At 41.0% G+C, this 19,554-nt stretch overlaps 1 protein-coding gene across 1 annotated transcript in view; it reads left to right on the plus strand.

Moving 5' to 3' along the window:
* grin3a (glutamate receptor, ionotropic, N-methyl-D-aspartate 3A) overlaps positions 1-19,554 on the plus strand; it is a 111,491-nt gene that overhangs the window by 56,842 nt on the left and 35,095 nt on the right. Inside the window, exons 4-7 of the mRNA XM_061980921.2 lie at positions 3,921-4,304; positions 8,549-8,694; positions 14,006-14,121; positions 15,582-15,733. Of these exons, the coding sequence (XP_061836905.2) occupies positions 3,921-4,304; positions 8,549-8,694; positions 14,006-14,121; positions 15,582-15,733 (798 nt within the window). The remainder of the gene's footprint in view (positions 1-3,920; positions 4,305-8,548; positions 8,695-14,005; positions 14,122-15,581; positions 15,734-19,554) is intronic.

Below are 19,554 nucleotides of genomic sequence, written 5' to 3' on the forward strand. Positions count from 1 at the left end.
ACCGTTGGTGTTGACTGGTCACATGATCAGTGCCATGGTTGAACTCATCCTCAGTAATAAGAACCAAGATATTACCAATGACTGCATCACAATATTGACATGTTCAATGCTAGCACAACACACAAAGTAACCAAGTAGCAAGTATGGAGATACCGTTGAAAAAAATTATAATCTAAGCCAAAAGTAAACTTTGTCCAGGTGAGTGGTGTCCACACCTCTTAGTGACGAGTAGTTTGCTGGCACGGAGAACAAAGGAGTGTCAGCCCGTTGCCGACCTGACTACAAATGATCTGACCTGAAGGCTGTTGGACTTTAAAGGTTCCACCGTAAGAGAGATTTGACGACGACTCTAAACAACACACGGCCTGATCCACCAAAGGTTTAAAACACGTGAGAACTTGTTAGCACACGCAGCTGATCTATTAGCTCGTGTGCAGAGGTTTGCCAAATTGAGAGCGTAATCTATTTAGCGTGGCTGGCGACCAGTCGAGTGTATGACCCGCCTCTCACCTGAAGTCAGCTGGGATAGACTCCAGCTCACCCGTCACCCTACTGAGGATATCGGATTGATGATGTCTTCATGTAGAGGCAGAATATATGCTGAATGTGCAGGATGAGATGCAAATCTAATCATTTAGACTTAGACTAACTTTATTGTGTCAAGACTTGGTCCTGGGTGTTTGCTTTTCCCGGATGCAACGGAAAGTTGGCACGGGCGAGACGGGAATGAAGGTACATGATTTATTTATGAACTATAAATACAAAAAAAAAAGGATCAAACAAAAAGCGCGCACAGTGGCGGAGAATAAACTATGAAACCAAAAGACTATAGCAAAAAAGTACAAATGAAAAGCACGCACAGTGGTGGAGAACAAACTATGAAAAACAAAAAGACTATAAACATGGAACAAAAAACTTGGCTTGGACAAAAATAGTTGCATGAAGAATGGACATGGAAAGAATGGACAGAGCATAAATGTGGTGAGGTCGTCAGAAAGACAAACTGAAAAACACTGAACTTAAATACTACAGACATGATTAACGAAAACAGGTGCGTGACTCAAGACGTGAAACAGGTGCGTGACGTGACAGGTGAAAACTAATGGGTTGCTATGGTGACAATCAAGAGTGCACAATGACTCCAAACGTGGAACAGGTGAAACTAATGGGGTAATCATGGAAACAAGACAAGGGAGTGAAAAGACAGAAACTAAAGAGTCCTATAACTAAACAAAACATGACTTAAAACAAAACATGATTACACAGACATGACATATTGATCCACAAGGGAAATTGTTGTAGGGATGGAAAGGATAATGCAGGTATAAAGTCAACATTTAGCACTCACAATGTGATTTATGGAGACTAAAAACTATTCTTTGGAAAACCCGGGTAGACCTGGCATCCCAGGCTGTGGCCCCCAGACTCTCGCAGCAGTCCCTCCGTCATCTTGACTCTGCTGACTTTTAAAAAACAAACATTTGAATACTTTGCTTTGTAGAAAACCTTTTAACTTTTAGGGTTTTTTTGATAAGCACTTGTTGATCCTTTGTTTTGATGTTGTCACCTTCTGTTGTACTCTCCAAGTTCTCCTACAGCACTTAGTGATTTACATCTGTAGAAAGCAGAGGTGTGGACTCGAGTCACATGACTTGGACTCGAGTCAGACTCGAGTCATGAATTTGATGACTTTAGACTCGACTTGACAAAATGTAAAAAGACTTGCAACTGGACTTAGACTTTAACATCAATGACTTGTGACTTCACTTGGACTTGAGCCTTTTGAATTGACATGACTTGACATGACTTGCTACTTTCCCCAAAACCCAAAGATGAAAAAGTTATTCGGGAGCACTCCGTATTTTTCATTGTGTACTTGTCTATCAGCGTTGCGTGTGTCAGCTGGTGTGCTCTCAGTACAACAGCCAATCAAATTAGATCTACTTTGTTTTCATCACACAGCATTCATCCAATCAAATTGCAGGACAACCAACGAAGAAGACATGTCCAAACCACACGCCAGTGAACAAAAAATGATACCTAAAATAATTTTATTTGGGTATAAAAATTACGAGGTGGTCAACACAAAACGGTTTGCAGTATGCAACACATGCGGTTCCAAAATTACTGATGGAGAGGCAACAACTTCCAACTTCGTCCGGCATTTGAAGTTGCACAAAGAACGGTAAGTTTTGAATGTAAGATAACGTTTATTGGCTAAGTAACGTGACTTTTATTTGCTGTGTAGTTAAATCAGTGAGGCTGTAAACTCACTGCTAACGTTATAACGTTATTGCAAACACGGGAATCTGTTGCAGTTCACTACCTTATTCATACTTTTTGTTCAGTGATTTTTTTTAAGCAGGGTTACGTTAGTCAATATATCACACGTAACGTTAGACGGCGGTCAGCAGCACCGCGTATTTTAGACACCTAAAAAAAGACAAAAATAGTCAAATAAAGGTCAGTTAAAATGTATACTATATTATGAATATGTGTACCGTTTTAGCTAGCTTTCTGACATACTGTTGGTTGTTTACCTCAGTGGTCCCCAACCACCGGGCCGCGGCCCGGTACTGGTCCGTGGATCGATTGGTATCGGGCCGCACAAGAATTTTATTTATTTTTTTCTTTTTTTAATTAAATCAACATAAAAACACAAGATACACTTACAAGTAGTGCACCAACCCAAAAAAACTCTCTCCCCCTTTTGTTCTGGGCATTGAACATGAAGACTCTTCCTTCACTGTTCCGAGTGGCCATGAGAGTCTTGGCAGTGCCTGCCTCCAGTGCTCCAGTGGAGCGAGTTTTCAGCCATGGTGGCATCATACTACGCCCCCATCGTGCACAAATGACTGACAGACTCTTGGCTAATTTGGTCTTTTGCAAATGCAATGCAGCATAGGGCCCTGACATATAAAAAGTACAACTTTTTTGTTATGTTCACGTATATGTCATGTTTTTTCAATGTTAACACTTTTGTACAAATAAGTACATTTGCACTTTATTTTTCAATGTGTTTGTTCTGTAAAGGAATGAGTTAATGTTTAAAATGACTGGTTAATAGTGCTATTATAAAGTGCAATGTCAGCACAATTTTCTTTCCTGCAATTTAAAATGCACTTGTTTTAATAAATAAATACAGCGTTTGAAAAGCATACACAATCTGTGTTAATATATTAGTCTGTGGTTAAAAGGACTTGAAAGGACTCGAAACTCAAAATGCAGGACTTAGGACTTGACTTGAGACTTTCCAGTCTTGACTTTGGACTTGACTCGGGGCTTGCCTGTCTTGACTCGGGACTTGACTCGGACTTGAGGGCAAAGACTTGAGACTTACTTGTGACTTGCAAAACAATGACTTGGTCCCACCTCTGGTAGAAAGCGCTTTATAAATAAAATGTGCTTCCTTACTTCTATATTTAGCACATGTTCAGTGAGAAAGGAGGCGAAGGCGCTGCAAAGACATCTCATGTGTGTCAACATGTCAGATACTGAAAATAATAGTCTATTGAGCAATATCATTTTAGGATTTCATGGCTGCTGGACGACTTAAAAATTAATTAATGAATTAGGTTGTTTTTGTTTTAGGGTTTTATATGAAAAAACTTATTGCAGCATGAATTTTCCTGCATTCCTGCATGCATTTCTGGATCTTTCCAGACACAATTTCACTTTTATATCACCCAGAAAAGGTGCTGCATATTGAGTTATAACAATGAACCACCATTGATGTTTGATATGATGAATGTTAAATGTGGCTGTCTGCACCAGTCTTAGTAGATCACCCGTTAATAGTTTATAGTTCACTTTGCACAAGCTTTTTGGCACTTGTTATTTGGATTTTAGTAGACCAGGCCTCTATCTTGATATTGAGTAGATTTCTACCTTTGATGCGATCCAATTGTGGCGGTCCCCAGGTGCGCACCCGGGACACGGCCGCTCCCATCGGTGCCTTCATGTGGCCTCTGCACTGGTCCATGTGGCTGGGCATCTTCGTCTCGCTCCACGTCACCGCCATCTTCCTCACGCTGTACGAGTGGCACAGTCCATTCGGGATGACGCCACGCGGACGTAACCGAGACCGGGTCTTCTCCTTCTCCTCGGCTCTCAACGTGTGCTACGCCATCCTCTTTGGGAGAACTGTTGCCATCAAGCCTCCAAAGTGCTGGACCGGCCGTCTGCTGATGAACCTGTGGGCCATCTTCTGCCTCTTCTGCCTGTCCACCTACACCGCCAACCTGGCCGCCGTCATGGTGGGCGAGAAGACCTATGAGCAGCTGTCTGGGATCCATGACCCCAAGGTAAGAGCACTGCACTAAATACATCATTTGTGTCAGCTTCAAACATCGATGACATTTGTTAAACAAGACAAGAGGCAAAGAATTAAACAGAGACAGAATTAAATTTGGACTCAATATATTGAGGAGAGTCGCTCGGACGTTGTATCCTTCTACAATCTCCAGCACGCTCTGCCCAAAGATTGCACTCCTCCTTGAACAGAATGGATGTTTCTGTTTTTGTTTTTGTCAACTATGAAATTGACTGAGACTTAAATGTTGCCAGTAAAACTTCTTTCAATGCAGTACTTCATCATGTCTGAAATAAGGTTTATGTTTGGCCAATATCAACTACTCCACATTTGAAAGCTACAGTAGGAACGGGATTCATATGGCCCCATTCATTCCAGTTTACCTGACGCATGGAACGTGACGATTTGGGGAGTGCACTCTCCACGTTAGCCGCCAGATGGCAGTAGAGTAGAGTATTTATTTAATATCTTAAATTGTGTTTGTGGCAATTCCAACTTTGACCACAGCACCAGTTGCCATGTAGAGAGGCATTTTCCATCGTTTTCAGCAGACTGCATTACAAATTGATTACCCCAGATCTTCCAGGATTGGGGCCATATGCACCCCTTCTCTTCTGTAGGGACATCATTGACTACAAAGAGTAGCAGATATCTTTAGAGGGTTTTAATGTATTTATCATTAACATTTGAAATAATTCATAATATAGGAATATTATATAATCAACCTTCCCGTTTTGTGTCCTTTCCCCCGAGTCTTTTTCTCACATTTTGCTTTCCATGCTAAAAAAAAAAAACGCTGTCCAGTACTGTTGACTCCTTCCTCAACACTCGGGTGTTGTTGATGAAATGAGTGCATGTCAGGCGGTTGACACCAGAGAGATGAACATGAAGAAAAGAAATGTCCCCCCAAAGCATACTTGCCAACCCTCCCGAATTTTCCGGGAGACTCCCGAAATTCAGCGCCTCTCCCGAAAACCTCCCGGGACAAATATTCTCCCGAAAATCTCCCGATTTTCAGCCGGAGCTGGAAGCCACGCCCCCTCCAGCTCCATGCGGACCTGAGTGAGGACAGCCTTGTTTCATGACGGGAGGACAACAGGGTGACAAGAACTAAATCATCCAGACTAGAGATAAATTGTATTATTATGTTTATTTTACCTAAAAATAAATATATTTATTAATTAAAAAAAAAAAAAAAACTAAATAAATGTTTACTGTATTTTGCTAAAAACATCAAAATTAATTGTATTTTTATTTGTATTTTTTCGTGACTCCTTATTACATCCAGCCATATAATTATACATTAAAATAAACATATTTGAAATAATTGATTTTAAATTATCATAATAATTCATTTAAAATGACCATATTTAATTATTAAAATAATTGCTTGTTTATCAACAACTTTAGCATTTTATTCATTACATTTTGAAACTCTCAGAAGCCAAGTTATGTTATATTCCTTAATATTTATTTATGCAAGTTTGAGGTATCAATTATCTAAACACAGTTTGTTTGCATATTTTCAGGATGTAGATATATATATATATATATAAAAAGCAAACCACAACAAAACAATTGCAAATGAGCCGTCGACCCCCAGACAGAGCGACTCCAAAACCAACAAAGCATGTAACTGTCGAAAGAAACCTGATTGCCCCCTCAACGGGGGGTGCTTACAAACATCAGTTGTCTACCAATCTAAGGTAACACGCAAGGACATTAACACATCCGACACATATGTAGGATTAACCGAGGGAGAATTCAAAACCAGATGGAACAATCACAAGGCTTCTTTCAGGAACAAAAACCTGCGAAATACCACAGAACTCAGCAAACACATTTGGGACCTCAAAGACAATAATGTTGAATATTCAATAACATGGCAAATTCTTGCATCCAGCACACCTTACAATAGTGGTAATAAAAGATGCAACCTATGCTTGAAAGAGAAACTGTTTATTATTTACCGTCCAGACCTGTCATCCCTCAACAAGCGCAGCGAAATTGTAACAGCATGCCGCCATAGACGGAAACACCTCCTAGGTAACACATGAGCCAATCACCACGCCCCTAGGCCAGCCTGTACCCACCCACTCTGTGCCCTATATAAACCATGGTATGCGAATGCTCCCATTAAAATCTCCTGATGATTGAGGGTACCCCCCCTCATGAAACAGGCCTGTAGAGATGAAATAGTCTTGTGATTTTTTTCCCACACATACATACATTGCGCTCTACTACGGTATCGAGCACTATTTTTTGGATAACCTTATTAAGACATATATATATATATATATATATATATATATATATATATATATATATATATATATATATATATATATGTATGAAATACTTGACTTGGTGAATTCTAGCTGTCAATATACTCCTCCCCTCTTAACCACGCCCCAACCACGCCCCGCCCCGCCCCCGACCACGCCCCCACCCCCCAACCTCCCGAAATCGGAGGTCTCAAGGTTGGCAAGTATGCCCCAAAGTCCAAACCCTGAGTAAACATTTTGACAAATGAATCTACTATCTTTCATCCTTTTATGTGTTCTGTCACACTGAGGAGGAAATGACGTGAGCCGTCTGAAAATGTGCCTCAACTACAAGCTCAGAGAAGGTTGTAGATTGTTTGGATTATTCCTCAGCACAAAACTTTCTATTCAAACTTGTAAGGATGTGTCAGAGTTGATAGCTTAGTAGTTAGAAAAACCTTCTTTTGGGATAAGGGGTGTAGGTTTGATTAATTACTTTGTATTGGTTTAACGCCGATTTGTACCGTATTTTCCGCACCATAAGGCGCCCTGGGTTATAAGCCGCGCCTTCAATGAACGGCATATTTCAAAACTTTGTCCACCTATAAGCCGCCCCGTGTTATAAGCCGCATCTAACTGCGCTAAAGGAATGTCAAAAAAACAGTCAGATAGGTCAGTCAAACTTTAATAATATATTAAAAACCAGCGTGATGTGGGCGCGCATGGAGTCGTATATCAACATGGACGGAGCTGCGTGAAAAAAGCCACCCGGCCTCTTCGCGTAAACTTAAACTTACCTTAACCACTCGCTCATCTTTTCTTCATCCATCCCTTCGAGTTAGCTTTTATGATGACGCCGGCTGGAAAGGTCTCTTTTGGCAAGGTCTTCCTTTTGAATATCACCATGGGTGGAAGTTTCTGGCCATTAGCATGGCAAGCTAGAACCACAGTGAAGGATGACTTCTCATTCCCTGTGGTGCGAATATTCACCGTACGTGCTCCCGTTGTATCCACAGTGCGGTTCACAGGAATATCAAAAGTCAGTGGAACCTCGTCCATGTTGATAATGTTCTCTGGCCGGATCTTTTTTTCAGCTATCTTGTTTTTACAATATGCACGGAAAGTAGCCAGCTTTTCTTGAAAGTCTTTAGGCAGTTGCTGTGAAATAGTAGTCCGTGTGCGGATGGAGAGATTGCGTCTTTTCATGAACCGGATCCCTGTCGCTTAGTAGGAGCCATTTTGTGGTCTTTACAGATGTAAACACACAAAGGAAATGAAACGTAATATTCGCGCGCTTCTTCTTCTTCTACGCGGGCGGGTGGTTGCTTACAGTAGAAGAAGAAGCGCTTCCTGTTCTATGGGGGCGGGTGCTTACCTTGGCGGTTGCTTGCGTAGAAGAAGAAGCGCTTCCTCTTCTACGGGGAAAAAAAGATGGCGGCTGTTTACCGTAGTTGCGAGACCGAAACTTTATGAAAATGAATCTTAATATTAATCCATATATAAAGCGCACCGGGTTAAAAGCTGCACTGTCAGCTTTTGAGTAAATTTGTGGTTTTTTAGGTGCGGCTAATAGTGCGGAAAATACGGTAATATATATAAACAAATCCCTTATTTTTACCCATTTTCCCAGGAAATTTCCCACATTTTGAATTGCAAATGTTCACAGGTTTGATTATCTAGATTAAATCAAATGATATGGGCTTGCATCTAAAAGAAGGTTGTTTTAGTGAAGTCTTTTACACCGTGATAGACAGATCATTATATATATGAATATTATGGTATACTGAATAATTATTGTGAATTCATATAGATATTTATGCAAACATAAGGATTCCTTTGATGTTGTGTTTACTCCCAGCTGCTAAATAGGTTATTCATCTCGAGAGCCATGTATAACTGTAGAAAATCAATAAGTGGGGAAATGAGTGATATTAAAGCTCTTGGATGATACTTTCCTCCATCTTTCCTGCAGTTGCATCATCCCTCTCAGGGATTCCGATTCGCTACGGTGAGAGAAAGCAGCGCCGAGGACTACGTGAAGAAGAGTTTTCCTGAGATGCACGAGTACATGAGACGCTACAACGCCCCGGCGACGCCAGACGGCATTCACAACCTCAAGTAATTCCATGTTATGCTTACTCTGCAAATAACAAGCGCTTCAGGTGTGCAAACATGCTTTTCCAGTCCTGACACTCAAAGACTTGACTATTGTTTTTGGAAAGAAGACATCATGTCAAACTGAGCGCATGTGAAAGAAAAGACTTGGCGAGATAAAAAGTGGTTTTCTACTGCCTCAGCTTTGCCAGCATATCTAAGCTGCTTCCCCACTGAGTAAAGCAAAAATGAAGTGATAAATGGCAGCTGGGATGCAAACATGTTGGAGAGAACATCATTTAAATGGATGAAACACTTTTTTTTTTTCAGCTGAGCCTCTAAAATGCTGATTAGAGGGTTCATGGAAAATGTCAACCTTAGGAAATGACAGCTCAGGAGCAAGTTAAGAATTCACAGATCCAGACGTTCTTATCAGGCACGTCATGCGTTCACAATATTGCAACGGATTTCATAATGGAGACTAAATTCACACTGACAGGAGCACCTTAGATACAAAACTCTTTCTTGTTTCATCCTAATAATAGTGGGAGAACGAGTGATGGGTTCCTCTCATCTTTCAACCGATAGTGTACCAATTTGATGGTGCTGATAAGTGTGTTAATAATTGTTTAATAATACAATCTCATTTTTTATGTAACATTAAAAATGAGCTGATTATGGTAAATGTTCTGTGCAGTTGCACATTTTCGAGTCTTATTTGCACGTTTCATACGGCAGACTTTGCATGCGCTGGAAATTCCAAGACGTTAGATGGTAGGACTGGACGATTACGGCAAAAATAATAATCAATTATTTTGATTGATATCGTAATCACGGTTAATAACATGATTAATCATTCAGTTGAAAACATGAGTATTTATTGTACCACCAAAACGCAACATTAAATATCGTCTTTTTTTTAAATTGGGTATAAACTAAAAAATAAACCACAATAAGTAAAATAATTGTATAAGTACAGTGTTTCCCACAGGACAGGCATCTATTTGTGGTGGTGTGGTCGGGGGGCGGGGGGGTGACGGCGGCAGCGGCGATGACCAAGAAGAACGCGGAGTTGGAATATAAGTACAACACTTTATGTACATATTTAGCTCATTAAAATTACCGACAGGGAGGCGAGAAACACTTTATTTCAACAGACTCTGGCGCCGTACCTGTCGTCAAAACTCCAAAGACCGACTGCACAGTTGCGCTAACAAAATAAGAGTCTCAGAAAGCCGGCGTGCACAAGCTAGCAAGCTACGGAGTTTGCCGACAATGTATTTCTTGTAAAGTGTATACAAAGGAGTACAGAAGCTGGACAAATAAGATGCCAAAAACCAACCACTTTCATGTGGTATTGAACAGAAAGGAGGACTTTTTTTCTCCTCCATTCGAAAATGCGGACGTTATCAGCTTCACTGTCTGATTCCTATCAATGCAAGTCATCAGAATCAGATAATACACCAACTTATATTCTTGTCTTCATGAAAGAAAGGAATCTATATGTGTTAAACATGCTTGTATTATTTTTAAACACCTTTAACTTGTTAACAATATTAACTATATGTGTTAAACATGCTTGTATTATCTTTAAACACCTTTAACTTGTTAACAATATTAACTATATCTGTTAAACATGCTTGTATTGTCAATAAACACCTTTAACTTGTTAACAATATTAACTATATGTATTAAACATACTTGTATTATCATTAAACAACTTTAATTTATTAACAATATTAACTATATGTGTTAAACATGCTTGCATTATCATTAAACACCTTTAACTTGTTAACAAAAACATATATTTCATAAATAAGTAAATATAAATGATATATATGAATGAGGTAGATCCCCACGACTTGATCAATCGAAAAGTAGCTCGCCTGCAGAAAAAGTGTGAGCACCCCTGAGTTACACTCATCTGAACAGGTCAGCCACCTGTTTAAAGCCCGATCACAGTTGAAATCTTGAAATGAAGGGCCTTTAATGGCCAAAACATTAACCTGGACAACATTTTAACAGCTGGTTGGCTCAGATTTTATTATTTTCATTGCATTCACATGCTGCAGTGGACAGTGGACAATTTAGCTTCATTATTAATGCAGTATCTGAAGCACTGTCTCCACGTGTGTTTATTGACAACAGGGTTATAACCTGGACACGTTAGCTCGTCGGTATGGTAACACGTGACGTGACAACAGCGGCGGTGTTAATGAAGCAGCGTCAGGCTGCTCACCGTGAGTGAAACGCTCGGTGAAATCGCAGATTAACGTTAAATATATGACGAGCCGCGAGCGATGCAGCTATAACTTATCTACCTACAACCTATATTACCCTCGTATTTTGATCCGGTCGGTCTGTTCTTTTACTCCGCCGTCTTCTTCTTCTTCTTCTGGCCCACCAGGTGAATTAAGTGCTATTGGCGGAGTTACAATGCATAGTAGGCTACCGCCACCTACTGCACCGGAGTTGTAACTACAAGATACATTCACAGACAGAGTCCCATTGCTTTTATGAGCGGTCGAGCGAGTCACAAGCCGAAAAATCCATTTGTGGCGGACGTAATTCTTTCGTGGCGGGCCGCCACAAATAAATGAATGTGTGGGAAACACTGAAGTAGTAACAATACATTTAAATACCAATATAAAAACAATAAAATTCAATGTTTCCGTTTCAATTGTTTTTAATTCCATTGTTTACCTTTTACACTTATTTTACCTCCTTAGAGTGTGTTTTTATGTCAAATAAAATGTTAATAAAACGTCCTCATATATATTGGTAAAATACATCTTTGGACACTGTTGACCATTATTTAGGTCAAAGTATAAGTATCAATAAGTGCTTTAAGTACATTATACCTGTGTAAAGTACTTTTTTGAAACCTTTATTTTGTTTCGCAGTCAGACCGGATGTGGTGCACTGCGCTCTTATTGTGAAGGAAGGAAGTGTGCTGTGCTGTTCTCAGCTTGACCAGTAAAGAGGCGACACAGATGAGATGTGTTGGGGGTGTATGGATTGTTCCTGCTAGCTTTAGCTTGCTAGTTCAGTCGCTGTTTCAAGTGTTGAATACACCTCGTAAAATCGCTAATGCTAATCACTAACACGCAAAGTCGACGTAAAATACCATCAAACTAGCGCATTTTGAAAAGTGGAGCCTTACTTTATGTTCCAGCATTCTCTATCAGGCATACTTGCTTTGTTGGCATGGAAAAGTGCAACATTACCTAGAAGCAGTTTAGCTAAGTCCCACACTGTCACGGGGAGAAGATGCAAAGTCCACAAAGATCCCAGGGATCGAACCCAGGACCTTGTTATTGTGAAGGTCACACACTAACCCCTGTGCTGCCCACTTCAAAACTGTCATGTCTGTGTAATCATGTTTTGTTTTAAGTCAGGTTTTGTTTAGTTTCTGTCTTTTCACTCCCTTGTCTTGTTTGCATGATTACCCATTAGTTTCACCTGTTCCACGTTTGGACTCATTGTACACTCTTGTTTGTCACCATAGCAACCATTAGTTTTCACCTGTCACGTCACGCACCTGTTTCACGTTTTGAGTCGCACACCTGTTAATCATGTCTGTGTTATTTAAGCTTTTCATTTTCTGTTGTTCGTCCTGACGACATCCCCACATTTATGCTCTGTCCATGCCTGATACTTCTTTCCATGTCAATTCCTCAAGCAACTATTTCTGTCCAAGCCAAGTAAGTTTTTGTTCCATGTTTATAGTCTTTTTGGTTTCATAGTTTGTTCTCCGCCATTGTGCGTGTTTTTTGTTTGTACTTTTTTGCTATAGTCTTTTGGTTTCATAGTTTATTCTCCGCCTCTGTGCGCGCTTTTTGTTTATTCCTTTTTTTGATAAATATAAATAAATCATGTACCTTCATTCCCGTCTCGCCCGTGCCAACTTTCCGTTGCATCCCGGAAAAGCAAACACCCAAGACCAAGTCATGACAAAAACAACATTGCCAAATAGTTGTGTTCATAAATTGAGAAAACAATGTCTAACGTTGGATCCACGTTGTAGGTTAGGAAATGACCAAAGTTCAATGTCAAATCAAGGTCACAAGCTGACATTGAATCAACCTTGTGAAGAAGCATGTTTCAATGTTGTAGAATATTGGTGGGAAAATGGCCAACATCAAAAGCCAACATTGATTAAACATGGTCAAAAAGCATGTTGTTTCAACGTTAAGTTTGTGTTGCTCGACGCCAAGACTTCATTCAACAAGTTCTCAACGTTGTTCCATGGTCTTGTGCCTTAAGGTTTGTAGTACGAGCCTCAAATTCTGTGTGCACATGCTAGCACATGGCTATTCAACTCAATTGTTTTAGGGGCCACATTTACAGACAACTAAAAAGCAAGGGGCCAAACTTCTTTCTTCATTATTATTCTTATTTGGTATATTCCTGAGAGTCTTCTATTCTGAGGACCGACTGCAAAAAAGCTAGTCCAACTTGTTCTATACGACAGCACTCTAGTGTTTTTTGGAATCTGCTGCAAAACTGTTCGTCTTTTGCAAGTTTTTTTCAAGCGAACTCATGGGCCAGTCTGGTGTCATTGCTGGGCCCTCAGGTTGCCACTTGAATATATGTGCTTGCTAGCCGCCCTGCTTCCACCCACAGACACAAAAACAATGGATGACTGACAGAAGGCTTCACTCTCTTTCCTTCCACTATATTGTACATACAGTAGCTCATAAAGGTATGAGCAACGTAAATGGTAAATGGGTTATACTTGTATAGCGCTTTTCTACCTTTTTAAGGAACTCAAAGCGCTTTGACACTATTTCCACATTCACACACACATTCACACACTGATGGCGGGAGCTGCCATGCAAGGCGCTAACCAGTCCCATCAGGAGCAAGGGTGAAGTGTCTTGCTCAAGGACACAACGGACGTGACTAGGATGGTAGAAGGTGGGGATTGAACCCCAGTAACCCTCAGATTGCTGGCACGGCCACTCTCCCAACTTCGCCACGCCGTCCCCTACGTGTGAATAATGAGAGCTATCTTGAAAACGAAGGTATGTTTTGAACATTTGTGCTAACAATGAACTTCAGGCTGAGACAAACAATGGTACAAGTTGGGACGTTCAGTTTGAGTGAACGTATCCTTCTCCATTATAAACATTTTTCACATTTTAAGGTTTGAGGGCTTCCCACTAATGCATCTTAATTATGGAGCCCAGAAGTCAAAACAGAAACTGAACCAAAACCATCAGAACACATTGGCTGCCATTCACTTGGTGGCGTATATGTAATGTGGGCATAGTATGTACAGTAAGTACAGTGTGTGTACTCTAACACTGGAAGTTGTCTCTTGTGTTCGAAGGGCCGATCCCCAGAAACTGGATGCTTTTATCATGGACAAAGCTCTGCTGGACTACGAGGTCTCCATTGACGCAGACTGCAAGACCCTAACTGTTGGGAAGCCATTTGCCATAGAAGGTAAAGGAAGACTGAATGCTTTAACGTGTTCAAATAAATCACTTTTCACTCCACCAATTCATTATAATACTGTGGAAATTTTCATTCATTTGGTTTTCATCTTTAATACGTTCTTGAAGTCAGTCAGCAGTCTCAGTTGGGGCCTCACTTTTTTTTCTTTCTAAGGATCCATTTCAATTTTTCAAAGGTGTCACTGTATGAGTGACAACGCGCCTCTGTGAATATCAATCAGTCAGCATTTAACTGTCCTAATCTTCTGGCTTTCCTAAGCTTTCACTCCTCACAGTGTCCTGTTAATCTGAGGCCCATTCAGAGAGCATCATTCAGCCAGTGAAAATCTTCCTATGCTGCTTCATGTCCATTACAGGCCTCAAAGGAAGCGTATACTACGCTGCATTTAATTACTTCATGAAGCCGTGAGCTCTCAATATCACAGTTATTGTTTTAAGACAGCTTTAGTACAAAACATGCATCAAATTCAATTCCATCCATCCATCCATCTTCTTCCGCTTATCCGAGGTCGGGTCGCGGGGGCAGCAGCTTAAGCAGGGAAGCCCAGACTTCCCTCTCCCCAGCCACTTCGTCCAGCTCCTCCCGGGGGATCCCGAGGCGTTCCCAGGCCAGCCGGGAGACATAGTCTTCCCAGCGTGTCCTGGGTCTTCCCCGTGGCCTCCTACCGGTCGGACGTGCCCGAAACACCTCCCTAGGGAGGCGTTCGGGTGGCATCCTGACCAGATGCCCGAACCACCTCATCTGGCTCCTCTCCATGTGGAGGAGCAGCGGCTTTACTTTGAGCTCCCCCCAAATGACAGAGCTTCTCACCCTATCTCTAAGGGAGAGCCCCGCCATCCGGCGGAGGAAACTCATTTGGGCCGCTTGTACCCGTGATCTTGTCCTTTCGATCATGACCCAAAGCTCATGACCATAGGTGAGGATGGGAACGTAGATCGACCGGTAAATTGAGAGCTTTGCCTTCCGGCTCAGCACCTTCTTCACCACAACGGATTGATACAGCGACCGCATTACTAAAGACGCCGCACCGATCCGCCTGTCGATCTCACCATCCACTCTTCCCCCACTCGTGAACAAGACTCCGAGGTACTTGAACTCCTCCACTTGGGGCAAGATCTCCTCCCCAACCCGGAGATGGCACTCCACCCTTTTCCGGGAGAGAACCATGGACTCGGACTTGGAGGTGTTGATTCCCATCCCAGTCGCTTCACACTCGGCTGCGAACCGATCCAGTGAGAGCTGAAGATCTTGGCCGGAGGAAGCCATCAGGACCACATCATCTGCAAATAGCAGAGACCTAATTGGCTGCAGGAAATTCAATTCCATTTTGATTTAAAACCAATCTAATGTGTGCATTGCAGTCACTAAACATGTTGACTAAATGCAATTACAGACCAAAGAGAAGTGAGTAAATATGGCATGAAACAAACATGTATGGTTATCAACAGGCTACGGGATTGGACTACCTCAGAACTCCCCGCTCACCTCCAACTTCTCGGAGCTTGTCAGTCAGTACAAGTCAGACGGCTTCATGGACATGCTGCATGACAAGTGGTACAAGGTGGTGCCTTGTGGGAAGCGCAGCTTTGCCGTGACTCAGGTAAGAACCTCAACCTTAAATAAGTCTTATTGTTCACATCATATGTGGATGCTTCTATATTCATACAAATACTGTATACATGTTCATACATATACTGTATACATATTCATACAAATACTGTATACATATTCATACATATACTGTATACATATTCATACATATTGTCATGTCTGTGTAATCATGTTTTGTTTAGTTATAGGACTCTTTAGTTTATGTCTTTTCACTCCCTTGTCTTGTTTCCATGATTACCCCATTAGTTTCACCTGTTCCACGTTTGGACTCATTGTGCACTCTTGATTGTCACCATAGCAACCCATTAGTTTTCACCTCACGTCACGCACCTGTTTCACGTCTTGAGTCACGCACCTGTTTTCGTTAATCATGTCTGTAGTATTTAAGTTCATTGTTTTTCAGTTTGTCTTTCTGACGACCTCACCACATTTATGCTCTGTCCATTCTTCCCATGTCGATTCTTCATGCAACTATTTTTGTCCAAGCCAAGTAAGTTTTTGTTCCATGTTTATAGTCTTTTTGTTTTTTCATAGTTTGTTCTCCGCCTCTGTGCGTGCTTTTCATTTGTACTTTTTTGCTATAGTCTTTTGGTTTCATAGTTTATTCTCCGCCACTGTGCGCGCTTTTTGTTTGATCCTTTTTTTTTTGTATTTATAGTCTTTAAATTAAAAAATGTACTTACATTCCCGTCTCGCCCGAGCCAACTTTCCGTTGCATCCCGGAAAAGCACACACCCAAGACCAAGTCATGACAGTAGGTCGTCAGCAGACCCGCTTTTCCGCAAGTAAGTTGGCTCGGGCGAGACGGGAATGTAAGTACATTTTTTTATTTAAAGACTATAAATACAAAAAAAAAAGGATCAAATGAAAAGCACGCACAGTGGCGGAGAATAAACTATGAAACCAAAAGACTATAGCAAAAAAGTACAAATGAAAAGCACGCACAGTGGCGGAGAACAAACTATGAAAAAACAAAAAGACTATAAACATGGAACGAAAACTTACTTGGCTTGGACAAAAATAGTTGCATGAAGAATGGACATGGGAAGAATGGACAGAGCATAAATGTGGTGAGGTTGTCAGAAAGACAAACTGAAAAACACTGAACTTAAATACTACAGACATGATTAACGAAAACAGGTGCGTGACTCAAGACGTGAAACAGGTGCGTGACGTGAGGTGAAAACTAATGGGTTGCTATGGTGACAATCAAGAGTGCACAATGAGTCCAAACGTGGAACAGGTGAAACTAATGGGGTAATCATGGAAACAAGACAAGGGAGTGAAAAGACATAAACTAAAGAGTCCAATAACTAAACAAAACATGATTACACAGACATGACACATATACTGTATACACATTCATTGTGGACTCACTGTCAGTGGGCTTGGAGGTCTTTAAAGACAGACAAGACCTAATTGCTGTTCTTCATCCAAGTGCAAGCTGTGCTTGTTTTAATATGTGTCATACAAACTGAAACAATCAATGGACAGATATCATCTTCATGCATGCATAATGATTGGTTGGTGATTATCTGATGGCTTTCAAGCTAAATCCATTGCTGATTGCATAATTATTTCATTTGCGTCATAGGGATAATAAAGCATGGCTAAGGTGGTCCAGTGGTTGGCGCTCAATCCAATGGTTGTGGGTTCGATCCTCAGTTCCTCTGTGGCCATGTACCCTTGGGCAAGATACTGAACCCCCAGTTGCTCCTGATGCTGTGTCATCAGTAGGTGAATGTGGAAATAGTGTCAAAGCACTTTGAGTACGTTGAAGGTAGAAAAGTGCTATACAAGTACAACCCATTTACCGTTTAAAGCAAGTCCATTTATCCATCAAACTTTATTCTAGAAGTTGAAGGATGAATGTTTGTTTATGCAGCTGCACCAACTCTCCATACTTGGAATAAGGAAATGAGACTTTGGTCTTGGTCTGTTTAGCCACAAACATCTCTTATTTCTGACAACACTCAATGTACAATGGAGCTTTAAACATGCATTTTAAGTCTAAAACCAAATGACGCCTGTCACAATGGCACGTGGTTGCTGTTGGCATGACCTCAGGATGCAGAGATGATAGGCAAAGTGCAGATATGAAGGTCTTTAAACCGGGAACATCAAAAATCAAAAGGCACACCATGAACATTTGTCAACGGAGCAGTGTCGCAAGGAAGGCAACACTGGCAGACGGAGCCTCCCGATTAGTGATCAGAGGCAGGTACGTTCCCTGATCACTAATCAAGAGCAGGTGTGGCCAACAGTGCTGAAGGTACTGCAGGACAAAAGCAAAACAGGAAGTGGATCAAAAATAACAGCCCAAGACGGAAAGTAAAACTAACAGGAAAAACAACACAAAAACTGTCAGGCAGCAACATTTTGCTCAATTATAAAAACATACAACATATTTGGAAGCAAGCTGGTTCAAGTGGCACTATTGTTCACAATCATTACATGACAAGGGATGGATTTTTTTAATGCACTCTAAATATTTTTTTATATTATATATATATATATATATATATATATATATATATATACAGGTAAAAGCCAGTAAATTAGAATATTTTGAAAAACTTGATTTATTTCAGTAATTGCATTCAAAAGGTGTAACTTGTACATTATATTTATTCATTGCACACAGACTGATGCATTCAAATGTTTATTTCATTTCATTTTGATGATTTGAAGTGGCAACAAATGAAAATCCAAAATTCCGTGTGTCACAAAATTAGAATATTACTTAAGGCTAATACAAAAAAGGGATTTTTAGAAATGTTGGCCAACTGAAAAGTATGAAAATGAAAAATATGAGCATGTACAATACTCAATACTTGGTTGGAGCTCCTTTTGCCTCAATTACTGCGTTAATGCGGCGTGGCATGGAGTCGATGAGTTTCTGCCACTGCTCAGGTGTTATGAGAGCCCAGGTTGCTCTGATAGTGGCCTTCAACTCTTCTGCGTTTTTGGGTCTGGCATTCTGCATCTTCCTTTTCACAATACCCCACAGATTTTCTATGGGGCTAAGGTCAGGGGAGTTGGCGGGCCAATTTAGAACAGAAATACCATGGTCTGTAAACCAGGCACGGGTAGATTTTGCGCTGTGTGCAGGCGCCAAGTCCTGTTGGAACTTGAAATCTCCATCTCCATAGAGCAGGTCAGCAGCAGGAAGCATGAAGTGCTCTAAAACTTGCTGGTAGACGGCTGCGTTGACCCTGGATCTCAGGAAACAGAGTGGACCGACACCAGCAGATGACATGGCACCCCAAACCATCACCCAACCATGCAAATTTTGCATTTCCTTTGGAAATCGAGGTCCCAGAGTCTGGAGGAAGACAGGAGAGGCACAGGATCCACGTTGCCTGAAGTCTAGTGTAAAGTTTCCACCATCAGTGATGGTTTGGGGTGCCATGTCATCTGCTGGTGTCGGTCCACTCTGTTTCCTGAGATCCAGGGTCAACGCAGCCGTCTACCAGCAAGTTTTAGAGCACTTCATGCTTCCTGCTGCTGACCTGCTCTATGAATATTAACAAATATTAGTGATATTGTTATTATATTAGTGATATTGTTATTATAAGTGCTAACACAGACAAACTATTCATAGCGGCGCCGTGATCACGTCCTGTGTCCCTAAGTTTACATCATGGAGTGGTCTCCTGCTTCCTCCTCCATGTTATTATGAATGTTACTACATGACATATATACTTACATCATGTATATATTACATGTTATTATGAATGTTACTACATGACATATATACTTACATCATGTATATATTGCATGTTATTATGAATGTTACTACATGACATA

Source organism: Nerophis lumbriciformis, linkage group LG20 (assembly GCF_033978685.3).
Source record: "Nerophis lumbriciformis linkage group LG20, RoL_Nlum_v2.1, whole genome shotgun sequence".
NCBI lineage: Eukaryota > Metazoa > Chordata > Actinopteri > Syngnathiformes > Syngnathidae > Nerophis > Nerophis lumbriciformis.